General features: G+C 33.1%; 1 protein-coding gene across 10 annotated transcripts in view; it reads right to left on the bottom strand.

The window, feature by feature from the left end:
- ATRNL1 (attractin like 1) overlaps positions 1 to 15,337 on the bottom strand; it is an 842,049-nt gene that overhangs the window by 696,059 nt on the left and 130,653 nt on the right. For 9 of the 10 annotated variants that reach the window (XM_045362239.3, XM_074002848.1, XM_005566518.5 and 6 more), the window contains one exon: positions 8,058 to 8,212. The exons of the other annotated variant lie outside the window; for it this stretch is intronic. In XM_045362239.3, coding sequence (XP_045218174.1) covers positions 8,058 to 8,212 — 155 coding nt within the window. The remainder of the gene's footprint in view (positions 1 to 8,057; positions 8,213 to 15,337) is intronic. 10 annotated transcript variants of the gene reach the window in all.

The following is a 15,337-nucleotide window of genomic DNA, read 5'->3' as shown; positions in this document are numbered from 1 at the left end:
AGTCTAAACCAATTCTTACACTAAAAAGTCTCTTACATTTTTAATCTGTCTGACTACAATTTATATTTCTTGCCAAGAAGAAAATATATTTCTGGAGTACTTAGATTATTATCACTTCATAAACAGTTCAAGGCCAAACAAATTAAAGCAAATTCCATAGTTACTGACATCATGAAAATTACAGAAATAATATTCTATACCAACAAAACAGCCACAATGAAAAGAATGAAGACCAAGGTAATATACACTCTCTGGAATACAGGCTTAAAAAAATAAAAAATAAAATAACACACCGGTTAACTTACTCATTATTTAAGGTACTAACTATTAGTTATGAACCATATACTCAATACACATAAGATCAAAAACTTAGAGTTACTATTCTCTCAAACCCAAATTTGAGCAAACAGTACTATACCATCAAAACTATTTACACATGAGGGATAGATAATTATATTAAAACTCAAGCTGAAGGGAGACTGATTTATTTTAACTATTATACCAAAAAAATGCAAGTGGAAAATGTAAATTCACTGGCTAATTTTTCCATAAATGCTCATGTTTTTTCATAATATATATACATATACATACGTGTGTGTGTATATGTGTGTGTGTGTGTATATATATATATATATATATATATATAATCTGTATTACTGTAAAGACACTTTAAAAAATCTTTTGGCCAGGTGCGGTGGCTAATGCATGCAATCCCAGCACTTTGGGAGGCCAGGCAGGCAGATCACCTGAGGTCAGGAGTTGAAGACCAGCCTGGCCAACATGGTGAAATCCTGTCTCTACTGAAAAATACAAAAATTAGCCGGGGATGGTGGCAGGCGCCTGTAATCTCAGCTACTCAGGAGGCTGAGGCAGGAGAGTCACTTGAACATGGAAGGCAGAGGTTACAGTGAGTCGAGGTCGTGCCATTGCACTCCATCTCAAAAAAACAAAAAATCTTTTACTGTTTCACTTAGAATGCCAATTCATAAGTCAGTCTTAATTGCAAATTTGAAATAAGACAGAACGTACACACAGGTTGTATGTAAAGGGCTCATAACAAGATGAATATAAAGAAAAACCTATATTAGCCATTTCAATACTTCTATAATAGAAAATTATATTCTGGATGTTGCCAAATATCTTCTCCCACCTGCCTCTGAAATGATGGTACTTTACTGGGGTTCTGTTTTTTGGCTCCTTACTTCAAAACTTCTTTTAATATTCTGAAATAAGCAAAATTTACCCTAGGTTATCTCATTCTCGGTTAAAAAAACTCATTCATACCCATACCTTCTCTTAGGATTTGTCCCCTAAGACATTAAATACATATGTATTTAGTTTTTTACTTTCTGCCAGGCAAAGTAGGCATTACTGTTTGACACCTAATCTTAATTGAAATGATTTTATAATGTTTTGATATACAATTATATGTCCTGTTGCCTTAATAGTTTTGAACTAATAAATTATAATTATAGATTCCCAGATAATGAATCACAGTTGAATTCCTAGAATGAACCCTATTTGATCATAGTTTATTCAACTTTTGAAATATGTTTGGATCCTACATGTTAATATTTTATTTTAAATTTTTCATTCTACATTCATGACTTCTTTGTCCTTCCTCCTTCTTCCCTCAAGAGGTAAGATTTTTTTTAAACTTTTTTCCTTTTTTACATTTTTTAACTAAGAACTAATAATTGTACATATTAATGGAGTAGATAGTGATACTTCAATACATATAATGTATAGTGATCAGATCAGGGTAATTGGCCTATCAATCATCTCGAACATTTATCATTTCTTTTTGTTAGAAATATTCAATATCCTCATTCTAGATATTTGAAACTATACATAGTAGCTAACTATAGTCATCTTACAGTGTTATAGAACACTACAATGTATTCCTCCTATCTAGCTGTAATTTTGTATTCTTTAACAAATCTCTCTGTGTAACCTACCACTTCTCCCTACCCTCCTCAGACTCTAGTATCCTCTGTTCTACCTTTTTCCTCTAGATCAACCTGTTTTAGCTTCCACATATGAGTGAAAACATACAGTGTTTAACTTTCTGTTCCTGGCTTATTTCGCTTAGCATAATGTCTTCCAGTTCCATCATGTTGCCACAATGACAGGACTTCATTATTTTTATGGCTGAATAGTATTTCAGCATGTATATATACGACATTTTTCAAATTCATTCATCTCTTGTTAGAAACCTAGTTGGTTCCATATCTTGGAATACTCCATATCTTGGAACCAACTTTAGAATATTTTAATACTTTAAATTTAGTTTAGAATATTTTAATATTCTAAAATAAGCACAATTTACCCTATCCATATCTTGGATGTTGTGATGTGTACTGCAATAAACCTGGAGGTGCAGGTGTCTCTTTAATATACTGATTTTCTTTCCTTTGGATACATGTCCAGTAGTGGTATGTAATAGTTCTATTTGTAGTTTTTTGAAGAACCTCCATACTGTTCTCCATAGTGGCTGTACTAGCTTACATTTCCACCAAAAACATTTCCCCTTTGTTCTGCATCCTCACCAGCATTTGCTATTTTTTGTCTTTTTGATAATAAATATCCTAAATGGTGAGAGATGATACTTCATTGTGTTTTGATTTGTATTTCTCTGATGATCACTGATGTTGAGCACGCTGTCATATATTATTGGTTATTTGTATGTCTTCTTCTGAGAAATGTCTGTTGAGATCATTTGCCTATTTTTGTTAAATATTTACAAAATGGTGTGGTTTTGTGTTTACACAAAAAAATATTTACAAAATGGTGTAATTGTTTGGTGTGGTTTTCTTTACTGTTGAGATTTTCTTGGTTCTTTATATATTCTGGATGTTAATCCCCTGTCAGATTTGTTTGCAAATATTTTCTCCCCTTCTGTAGGTTGTCTTTTCACTCTGTTGATTGTCCTTTGCTTTGCAGAAGCTTTTTATTTTTATATGATAGCATTTGTTTACTTTTGCTTTTGTTGCCTGTGCTGTTGTGGCCTTTTTCATAAAATCTTCTCCAGACCCATGTCTTGAAGCATTTTTCCAGTTTTCTGTTGTTTTATTGTTTCGATCCATTTTTAGTTTAGAGGGGAGAGTGTGGTTTCATATTCCTGCAAATGAATGTCAACTTTTCCCAGCACTATTTATTAAAGAGTCTGCTTTTTCAGAGCATTTTTTCATTAACATTTATTCAGTAATTTTTGTATTCAATACAGTCTCTCAAAATGGATGTAGACTTGTTAAGAATGAGAGAGATTCATTATCCATTATCCTTTTTTTTCTCCTAGATTTTCTATCTTGAGGTCACTATTTTCCAATCAACTTATGGTAGGGGGACAGGTAGAGTGAAATTCAAATACATCTCAGAAATATGATTAAATCTATTGATAAAAACTATTTTTGAATGTCTTATTACACTAACAAATTCTTTCCAACTAAAATTCCATTTTTATCCTGTTAAACCAGAAAAAAAAATATCATAGTGTATAGTGTTGGTATCAAAAGGACTCTGAATGTACACTTAACTTTAAATTCTGAATACAACATCTTATAGCCTGTGTGACTTTGGGTTTAACCATGGTAAATCAGTGTTGTCTTCTACAAATTAAATATACTAATGTACACTACACAGATGTAATAATAATTATATTATAAATCATGTGTGACATGCCAAGCACTATTGAAAACATTAGATAAATGTTAGTTCATCCTTTCCTCAAAATAAAAGGTTATTTTTTCTTTTACTGAGTGGCCTCTTTTTAAAAAAGAATAAACTACTATTTCTTGTATAGAATCCCCCAAAAAAGAAAGCGAACACCTTAAGCAAAGGATATAATGAAGCTTAAAACAGTCAACAGTTGGCTAAATTCATTGAAAAAAATGTGCGAATGATTCTAAGGATTTTCCTGATCTACAAAGAAACTGTTTCTTTCAGGTGGCCAGCTAAGTGGTACCACTTTCATCAAGAAAAAGCCCTAAGAATGTAACAAAGTGCATAGAGAAATACTGATAAACAGAGAGAGGAACTAATAAAATAACCTCCAGAAAATTAAAAATAACTATAAACATGAAGAGCAAGCAGATTGGAATTTTCATAATCTTGCCTGAGTATTCCAAAAAATTAAATAACTAGATGACTTAATTTGAATATGATTTTGCTATGAAATTATATGCCTTACCAAACTATATCTATTATATATGTATACATATATATCACTCCAAAGAGTTGGGCAAAATCAAGTATCCTAGGCTTCATTAATAAGCTAAGTGAATTTTTTTTTTTTTTTTTGAGACGGAGTTTCGGTCTTGTTGCCCAGGCTAAAGTGCAACGGCGCGATCTTGGCTCACCACAACCTCTGCCTCCAGGGTAAAAGTGATTCTCCTGCCTCAGCCTCCTGAGTAGCTGGGATTAAAGGCATGCACCACCACAACCAGCTAATTTTTGTATTTTTAGTAGAGATGGGGTTTCTCCATGTTGGTCAGGCTGGTCTCAAACTCCCGACCTCAGGCGATCAGCCTGCCTCAACCTCCCAAAGTGGTGGGATTACAGGAGTGAGCCTCCATGCCCGGCCAGTTAAGCGATCTTTTAAGAGTACACAGAACTGCAATTTCACTGTATAATAAAATGGTTAAGAATATACATTATTATATACTGCCAATTAAAATATTACTTTCTCAAATACAAAATTACTTTTCAGTTTTTACTGATTTAGTTTTTAAATAATCACCTATAAGGAAATTAATGTCATAAGTAAACCACTATGTTCAGGGAATTTATTCTGAAACTCGATTATTCTTTCAATCTCATTTGAAATTTTGGCTATTCTGCTTTCTGCAAGATATAGTTCTTATACAAATCCTATTCCCTACCCATTCTTAAATAATTTAACTCAGGAAATTACATTTTCATGTTTATATTATCCTCTATTATCTTTTTGATGAAGAAAAATATGGTCAATAAGTTGTTTTTCATCTTGTTTCAGAATTCTGTGTGAATTCTAAATAGAAGGTTATCTTAACCAGAAAGTTCTTGTTAACCTTGAAGAAGGTGTCATGGTGGCTTTCTGAAAGTAATAATAACAGCGCTAACAATAACAAAAAAAATTAAATCTGACCTCAAACTAGATTTACAAACTAGAACATTAGGAAGTGTGTCACGTCATATGTTACAGTCAAATTAAGAAATGTGTCATGCTATGTGTTATATTCAACCTATCTTATTCACCACCCTAGCTGTATTATCAGCTGCACTTTAGTCACTTTTTAAAAACATAGAGGCCCAGTATCTAATCTCAAAGAATCTGATTATATAAGTTAGTTTTTTTTTTCCAACCAACCTCCAAAGAGGATGCCAAGGTATGGCCATGTTTGGAAATCACCAGCATATGCCTTCTACATCCATTATGCAATAATAGAATGGGAACTGTGAAGGCAAGGTTATATACCCAAAGATTAGCGATATTGACTGGGTAAAATTTACTATGGCAGTAAGGTTGACATAATACATTTCGCAACAATAAAAAATTAGAAATGGTACAAATATTCCTATTTCTTTAAACATCATATAACACAAAGCAATCAGCTAAGTTTTTAAGTACCTTCCATAAATGCACCAAAAAAGTCCTAATGCACCACAGTGAAAAGAAAAATTAGCAACATGACATTTTTTCTGTTTCCTAATTGGTTTATTATACAACGCTTATATCTATTTCCACAAAAACATACTCTATAAGCAAAACAATTATTTTGAAAGACATTTGTTGAAGTATAAAGAATAACATGAAAAATACCTTTTCCCAGGAAAATAGTCCAACATTTCATACTACAAACCCAGGAGGATAAATACAGATTATCTTAGAGAACCTTTTTGAGAACTACCTACAAATAATCAAATGAGATAAAGCCAAACAGTTTTAATCTATGTTGAATTGTGGAACTGTCTTTATGTTTTTGTTGTCAGCGTTAGCACAGGGAAAAAAAAAAAACTTTGTTAAAATATAAAATTGTTTAAAATACGCTATTCCTTCCTCCAGTCTGAACAACTTGCTTGAAAAAATGGAACTCATATTTGCTTCTATATTTCCACAGCATTAAGAAACAAGCATTACTAAGAATAAGGTAATTTGTTGCCATAATTAAGAACATACAATGGGCCCAACTAATCAGCATGATGTAGTCAAATAGAAGGACTACCACAAGTTTCAGGAGTTAAAAAAGTTATATCTACCACCTACTACCTGCATGGCTTTGGCAAGTTCCTGTTACTGTCATCTGTTTAATCTTCTGAAAATTAGGATAATAATATCATGCTACAAGGTAGGTTAAAAATTTTGTATATAAATTACTTAACACAGTACCTAGCACATAGAAGGAAATTAAATAAGAGTAATAATTAGAATCATCATAATCTGACATCTTTCTATTTCTGAAACAAAATTCTCCAAATTTTTTCACCTAAGTTTTTTGACACATAAAACTTGATATATCATAATCTTCAACAATATGAAAAAATAAAAATACATTCTCATTATGTCAGCCAGAAAATAGCTCAACCTTAAATTCTTCATCGAAGTACAGACGTTGTGTGGAAGCTCCTTGAAGAACCTTTTGCAAAAGTTCAAAATTCCACTTCATGGATTTTTAACAATAACAACAACAATCTATACTTTTTGTGGGACTTTTTCCCCAGAAGAAAAACAAACAAAACTTTCATCAACTTCCATAAAAATAAGCCCAGTGTCTTATCACCATAGCCAAAACAAATACATATTGACAGGCCCAACCTAGCAATGAGATAAAGTCACTGCCAGCCTAGATTCAGTACTTCATTCAACTCATTTGATTAATTTCAAACAATGATTAATGAGCCTCCTAAAAGCTAAGACAATCCCATATTCATCAGGAGTTATCACTTCAAATTATTATTTCAAAACGAAAAAGATTAAATTATTAGTATGGAATGATTAATCACAGAATGACATTCATTACTTAGATTTAAAAACCATGCTTAACTTTATTACTAGGAATTTCCTTTGAAACAACCGTAATAGTAAAAAGATTAAAGTGCTTATTAATAGTCATAGTTTTCTTTACATGATTCTACTTGAAATAATTTACCAAAGCAGATTATGTGCCTTTACGAGGTTTAAGAGAAAAAGTATACTTCTTACATCTATTAAATGTGTTATTCTTTTATTTTTACTTATAAAAATGTTTCCTAATTGCTTCAAATTGGTATAATACTTTATAGCCTCGATAAAAGGTGCTCTTAAGTACTGATAAGTATATTTTAAATATCAGCTAGGTTTTATATATAGTTTGATACATAGAAAAACAATGTTTTCACTACAAGGGTCTACTGGATACCTAAATTTAGTATTTCAATAAATACATTCACGTAAATATTCAGAAATTGATAGGACTACATTGCATAACTAAAACTGGTGAGTCGTATAAATGCATTCTGTTTTTGGTTCTTTGGGAAAACATGCTTATGTAGTTGTTTCCCAGATACATCTGGGTTTCCATTTCGTCTCAAAATCTTATTTCTTTAGCTCTACTATCTCTATTCCTTTCTCCAGTTCTATCAGATTCCTATACTTAGTAAGTATATCTGAAATGTTTAATATAAAATATATTTTTGCTTATCCCTTAAAATCTAAAATGTTTACATTCCTACTATGTATAAAAATTTACATAATTTGACAGTATTCCATATCTACCCATTATCAAAATTAATATGTAGCAAACACAATAAACTGATAATTGTGTTCACAAAGGGAAACAACATAAAAAGTCATCAAAAAGGACATCCAAATCTAGCTTTTTGTACTCCTCTGTATCTACCACTACTTCTGCTCAGTACTTCTGTTCTCATGGCTCTATTACTATAATACTACTATGCTGAAATTAGAAAGAATTCCATTCATATTCTATCACTTATCTCTAAAATGACATATACACATGCTATCAATTAATGTATTTGAGAATATCTATATGGAAAATTTCTGATATTTCCTACTTTGTACAATCCTAACAGATACATACCTATGTCATATGCCAGGAAATCGGCAGAAAAACATTTTGCACCGTTACTCAAGGAAGTGTCATTATGGGTATTTCCTCCAAAAATAAGCATAGCTCCATTGATAAGAACAGCTGAATGAAGGTATCTGGCAAACCCACTTTCTTTCAAAATAGTCCTACAGAATAAAATTTAAAAATGTATTACAAAGGATAAAATGACCTCCCTGATTTTATATATATTATATAAAGGGTGTACTTTGCATATAGAGTTTTCCCTGGAATTGTGGTGGGAAAAACATATTTTTTAACAATTTATAAATGACCTCTAAACTTCAATATTTCAAAAAAAATATTTTGAGGTTCATAGCATCTTAAAATGCTTTGAGGAGACACAATATCAAAAAGAATTTTTAATACTCATAATAATTTATGTTATAAATTATTTTTTCAGTTACAAAGATAGGAAACAAGCCATCTTAAAACTAGAGGCTCAAAACATAATTTTAAAATACCAAATAAGTAAAATGTTAAATGTAGTAAATTTAGTCTAAACTGTATTTGTTTAAAACTGTATAACTCATACAGACCCCATAATAAAATGTTAAGTTTTTATTTAAGTATAACATGCATAAAACTGCACATAACAGAAGTCTAAAACTCAATGATTTTTCACAACATGAACACAACTAAGTAATCAGCACTCACCTAAAAAACTATAAGAATATTACCACTATTCTAACAGCATAAATTCATTTGCTGTTTTTGTACCTTACCTAAGTGGAGTCTATAGATTGTACTCATTTATGAATAGGTACATTTGCTCAAGATATATATATTTGAGATAAATATTTTGTGTGTAATCAAAAATTACAATTGCAATGCATCTTGTGAAACATTAAAATTAATATAAAATTTTTTAATTAAAGTATAATTCTGAGAGAAAGTATTATAAATATATGCTCACAATTATAACTGATCTGAATGAATGGATATGTAGTAAAGGTGCATGGCAATATAAATAAATACTAAATAACTACTCTAACACCCTGATACAAACAATTAGAAGTTAGAATTATTATATACATAAACATAGCTAATATGTAAAGTATAGCTAGTATAGTATATGTAATAGCTCTAAAACCATGATTATAATACCAATTAATTCCTAAAGAATATGAAGCTCAGCCAGGCGTGGTGTTGTCTCACGCCTGTAACCCCAGCACTTTGAGAGGGCAAGGCAGGTGGATCACGAGGTCAGGAGATCCAGACCATCCTGGCTAACACGGTGAAACCCTGTCTCTACTAAAAATACAAAAAATTACCCGAGCATGGTGGCACACGCCTATAGTCCCAGCTACTCGGGAGGCTGAGGCAGGAGAATCGCTTGAACCCAGGAGGCAGAGGTTGCAGTGAGCCAAGATCGCACCACTGCACTCCAGCCTGGGCAACAGAGTGAGACTCTGTCTCAAAAAAAAAAAAAAAAAGAAGGAAAAAGAATATGAAGCTCAGTTACAGAATGGTAACATGAGGAGTTCCACAAACACTCCCACTAGGAAAAGAATTATAATTGGTAAAAATTATAAAAAGCAACCATTAACCTTCTCAGAAAATCTTACTAAGAGCAACACCAAATAAAGAAACATTTACTCAAAAAGAACAGCAATAGTCTATGGCAATAGATACATTACTTACCCCAACCCCCTCACCCCTGCCTCACACACACACAATCAGTTCAGCATGATAGAAATTCTACCACAGGCAAGTAAAGCCAAGAACATAAGGCCCCTTCATCCCTCAACTCCCACTCCAGGCCAGCGATATCTCACTAGGAGTGGCAGGATACCAGCACTTCTCATTCCCTCCAGCTCTGGGTTACAGAAGCTCTGTTCTGGGAAAGATCATGAGAGGTCTGGGTGCTCTTCCTCTGCCCAGTGGCCACTCATAGGGTGGTAGCTATACACCAATTCCTGCAGATTAACAACATGGGACCCAAAAGTCTTCATCCCACCTCACTCATGAGGCAGAGGGTTGCATGCCAAAAGACCCAAGCTGAGAAGACTCCAGAGACTACTATCTCCATCTAGTGCTCTGCACATAAAGTAGTGGTGTCACTCTAAGAGGACCAGGCCACTAAGCCCACCAACCTACAACTCCAAAGCAGTAGCTCAGAACTTTTCCCCAGGAGGAGAGGTAAGCTAAGAAAAAATACAGCCCCGGCCGGGCATGGTGCTCACGACTGCAATCCCAGCACTTTGGGAGGCCGAGGTGGGCGAATCACGAGGTCAGGAGTTCTAGACCAGGGTGGCCAACATGGTGAAATCCCGTCTCTACTAAAAATACAAAAAATTAGCTGGGCGTGGTAGTGCACACCTGTAGTCCCAGCTAGTCAGGAGGCTGAGGCAGAAGAATCGTTTGAACCCAGGAGGCGGAGGTTCCAGCGAGCTGAGATCGCACCACTGCACTCTAGCTCAGGTGACGGAGTGAGACTCCATCACAAAAATAAAATAAAATAAAATAAAATAAAATAGTCTCTGGTCTCTAATTTTTCTTTATAAAACAAACAAGAAAAACTATAATCTAGTGAACAGTAAATTAATAATATGGATCAAAGAACAAAATATTCTCTACTAGAGCAATATTTAAGCTAAGCTAAGATAATTTAAATACAATAATGAAGCAGGTAGAACTCATTCCAAGTATGGTAGGCTGGTTCAACATTCAAAGTCAATTGATTCAATCCATCATGTTGATAAGCTAACAAAGAAAATCATATGATCATATCAATAGATGGAGAAAAAGCATTGACAAAATTCAACATTCAGTCATGATAAAAACTCAGCAAACTAGAAATAGAGGGAAAATACTTCAGCTTGATAAACATCTATAAAAACATCATATTTAATGGTGAGAAACAATGTTTTCCTTCCAAGAAAAGGAATAAAGTAAGGATGTTTCATCTCACCATTTCTATTCAACATTTTCGTTGAAGTCCCTGCTACTGCAATAAGAGAAGGAAATAAAAGTTATACAGATTGGGAAGGAAGAAATAAAACTGTCTTTTTTCACAAATGATATGACTGTCTACGAAGTAAATCCCAAAGAATCAACAACAACAACAACAACAAAAAGCCCTCTAGAACTAATAAGCTAGTATAGCAAGGTTGCAGGACACAAGGGTAACACACAATTGATTTTTTTATACACCAGCAGTGAACAAGTAGAAAAACACAATACCATTTACATTAGAACCAAAAGAAGACAAATACTGAGGTATAAACCTAACAAAATATGTACAAGACTGGTATGAGGAAAGCTACAAACAATAAAAGAAACCAAAAATCTAAATAAATAAAGAGATAGTACATGAACACAGATAGGAAAACTAATACTGGCAATATGCCAGTTCTTCCCAACTTGATATACAGATTCAGTGTAATACAAATCAAAACCAGTAAGATTCTTAGTAATAAATTTACTAAATTTATATGTAAATGCAAAAGACCTAAAATAGCCAGCACAATATTGAAGAAGAACAAAGTCAAAGATTGACACTACCTGGCTTTGGGACTTACTATAAAGCTACAGTAATCAAGTCAGTCCCTGGGACTGGCAAAACAATAGACGAATAAATCAAGGAAACATAATAGAGAGCTCAGAAATAGACACATACAAATATAGTCAACTGATCTTTGACAAAATAGAAAAAACAATTCAACAATGAAAGGATTGTCTATTGGACAAATATTGCTGGAACAACAGGGCATCACAGCAGCAATAATAGAAATAATCATCTAGATACAGACCTTACATCTTTTACAAAAATTAACTCAAAATAGATCACAGACCTAAATGTAAAAAATGTAAGACCAAAATTATTTAATATAAAACTCCTAGAAGATAACATAGGAGAAAATCTAGGTGACCTTGGGTTTGGTGATGACATTTTAGATACAGCAACAAAAGCATAAATGATGCAAAAAAAAGTCATAATTTGGACTCTATTAAAATTGAAAACCTCTCCTCAGTGAAAGGCATTGTTATGAGAATGAAACAACAAGCCACAGCTTGGGAGAACATATTTGTAACATAAAGCTGATAAAGGACTGGTATCCAAAATATGCAAGGATCCCTGAAAAGTCAACGACAAGCTCAATTTTTAAAAAGGCAAAAGATATGAACAGACACCTTTCCAAAGAAGACATATAGATGTCAAATAAACACGTTAAAAGATGTCCCACATTACATGTCACAGGGAAATGCAGATTAAAATAACAATGGGATACCACTACACACATATTAGAATAGCTAAAATCTAAAATGCTGACAAAAGATGGCAAGGATCTAGAACAACAGGAACTCTCATTCATTGCTGCTGGGAATGAAAAATGATACAGCCAGCCACTTTGGCAGTTTCTCACAAAACTAAACATAACTTTATCTTACCATCCAGGAATTGCGCTCCAAGGTATTTACCTGAATGAGCTGAAAATATGTACACACAAAAACCTGCACACAGATGTTTATAGCAGCTTTATTCATAATTGTCAAAATTTGGAGGCAATCAAGATGTTCTTCAATAGGTAAGTGGATAAACAAAAGATGGTTTCCATACAATGGAACATAATTCAGCAATAAAAGGCATAGGCTATTATGTCATGAAGAGACATAAAGGAACTTTACATGCTTATTGCTAAGTGAAAGAAGCCAAAATTAAAAGCCTACGTAGTACATGATTCCAGCTTTATGACATTCTAGAAAAGGAAAAACTACGGAGACAGTAAAAATATCAGTGGTTGCCAAGAGTTTGGAGGGAGGAAGAGATAAGCAAGAAGAGCACAGGTTATTTTTAGGAAAATTAAAATATTCTGTATGAAATGATCATGGTAGATACATGTCACTATACATTTGTGAAAATCCATAGAATATACAGCACAAAAGTGAACCCTAACATAAACTATGGACTTTAGTTAATGAGTAATTTATCAACACTGACTCATTGATTGTAACAAATGTACCATATTCACGCAAGACACTTATAACAGAGGACCTAGGGATGGGGTGATAAGGGAGTATTTGGAAACATTCTGTACTTTCTGCTCATTTATCCATTAAACTAAAACTGCTCTAAAACATAAAGTCTATTGTTAAAAAAAAAAAAGGTGGGGATTAAAATTACATCTGCTTTACCAGATATGGTATATTAAATGGAAAAAGTAAATCTTATTCCTCATACTTCATGAAAAATATACAAAAATATTTTGTAATGCATAAAGCGTAAAATGGAAACCAAGTTTCTCACTGGCAGAAGAGATTTACAAATGTGAAAGAGGGGAAGGCAAAAATGATCCCTGTAATGATGTATGGCTCATTATGCAATTTAGACAGACAGCATTTAAGCACAGATACATATGTAGAGCTACAGATATATGCCCAGATCTATAAATGGATAAATGGATATAGAGGGGTGTGTGTGTGTGTGTGTGTGTGTGTGTGTATTTTCTAGCTATATCTGCTGAAACGGTCTGGGGAAAAATTACATCAAAACAGCAATAAGCATGTCTAGTTCTCTAATCTTAGTTTTTAAATAACATTCTCCACTAAAAGGAACCTAGGTTCCTTGGGGGAAATGACTTATTCCAGCACTGGGGCAGGGAGAGTACAAGATGTGAATCAAATTTTTGTGCAGAAGGTAAAGGAGTGCACAGAGAATGATGGGGACATATCTAAAGAATACAGACGCCTGACTGAAAGGAGCTCACTGGGCAAATCTGGGACAATATAAGCAAAAAGAATAGAGAATAGCAATTGATTATAAAACATTAAATAAAATAAAAACACATGAATTCATACTGATATAAATGAATATACAGGCTGGGGAGACTAAGAAGGAATAATGAAATATAACCACTTAGTAACCATCACAGTAATAACTCTTTCTAGTGAGAATCATCAATGGGTATTAAAACTATTATGTAAAGGTTTAATAAGAAATAAAATATTTACATAATCTGAAAGTATCTCCCAATAAGGTAGTTATTAATTTAAAAGGAAAAATAGTATCTTTACCATTGAGAAAACTAAAATATACCACTTTTACCAAGATATAAAACTTAATCTTTACAGAAATATTCACAGCAGCCTCATTTTTAATAGTCAAAAGTGAAAACAACCCAAACGTCTATTAATTGACAAATAGATTTTTAAAATATGGTATATTGAGATAATGGAATATTATTCAGACATAACAAAAACAATGAAGCACTAATACATGGTATAATATGGATGAACTCTGGAAAAAAATTACAATAAGTGAAAGAAGCCACACACAAAAGGCCATGTTTGTACAATTCCATATATACAAAATATCCAGATTGGACAAATCCATAGAGAAAGAGAAATTAAATTAGTGGTTGCCAGAAGATGGAGATAGGGAGAATAGACAGGTATGGGGTTCCTTTTGAGGCTGATGGAAATATTCTGGAAGTAGTGGTAATAGTTGCACAATATTATGAATATACTGAAAACCACTAAATTTTACTGTTTTAAATGATCAAAATTAACAAGTTTATGTTATGACTTTTATCTCAATAAAAAAGGTTTTTTCACAAACAATTTAACTTCACCAGCCATGGGAGAAGAATATGACATTTTGGTATTCCTAACAAAAATACAAAATGTGTATCTAATCATGTAGAAACATCAGATAAACCCAAACCAGGCACATACTTCAAATGAAAGAGCACGACTATTCCAAATTAAAAGAGACTAAAAAGACATGACAACTAAATGTCTGCGTGCTCGTGGATATAATCCTGGATCAGGAAAAGATACCCAAACTCGGTAAGGAAAAAAGTATCAAAATCTGAGAAGGAGAGTATAAAAAGTGAAAACCACAGGCCAATCACATTAGTGAACATTCATGAAAATTTATTAAGAAATCAAATCTGGCTCATACCAGTAATCCCAGCAATTCAGGAGGCCAAGGTGGGCGGATGGCTTGACCTCAGGAGTTCGAGACCAGCCAGGGCAACACGGCAAAACCCAGTCCCTAATAAATACAAAAATTAGTCGGCCCTGTTGGCACCCATCTGGGGTCCCAGTGACTCAGGAGTCTAAAGTGAGAGTATCGCTTGAACCTGGGACACAGAGGTTGCAGTGAGCCTACATCACACCACTGCTCTCAAACATAGGCAACAGAGTGAGATCCTGTCTCAAAAAAAAAAAAGAAAAAGAAAAAAATCGAATCCAGCAACTTTAATAAGTTATAATTTGTAAAAAATATTGGTACAATTAAAAAATTA

This window comes from Macaca fascicularis, chromosome 9 (genome assembly GCF_037993035.2).
Source record: "Macaca fascicularis isolate 582-1 chromosome 9, T2T-MFA8v1.1".
Classification (NCBI taxonomy): Eukaryota; Metazoa; Chordata; class Mammalia; order Primates; family Cercopithecidae; genus Macaca; species Macaca fascicularis.
Note: the sequence above shows the minus strand (reverse complement) of the source record. Positions and strands in the feature narration are given on the sequence as shown.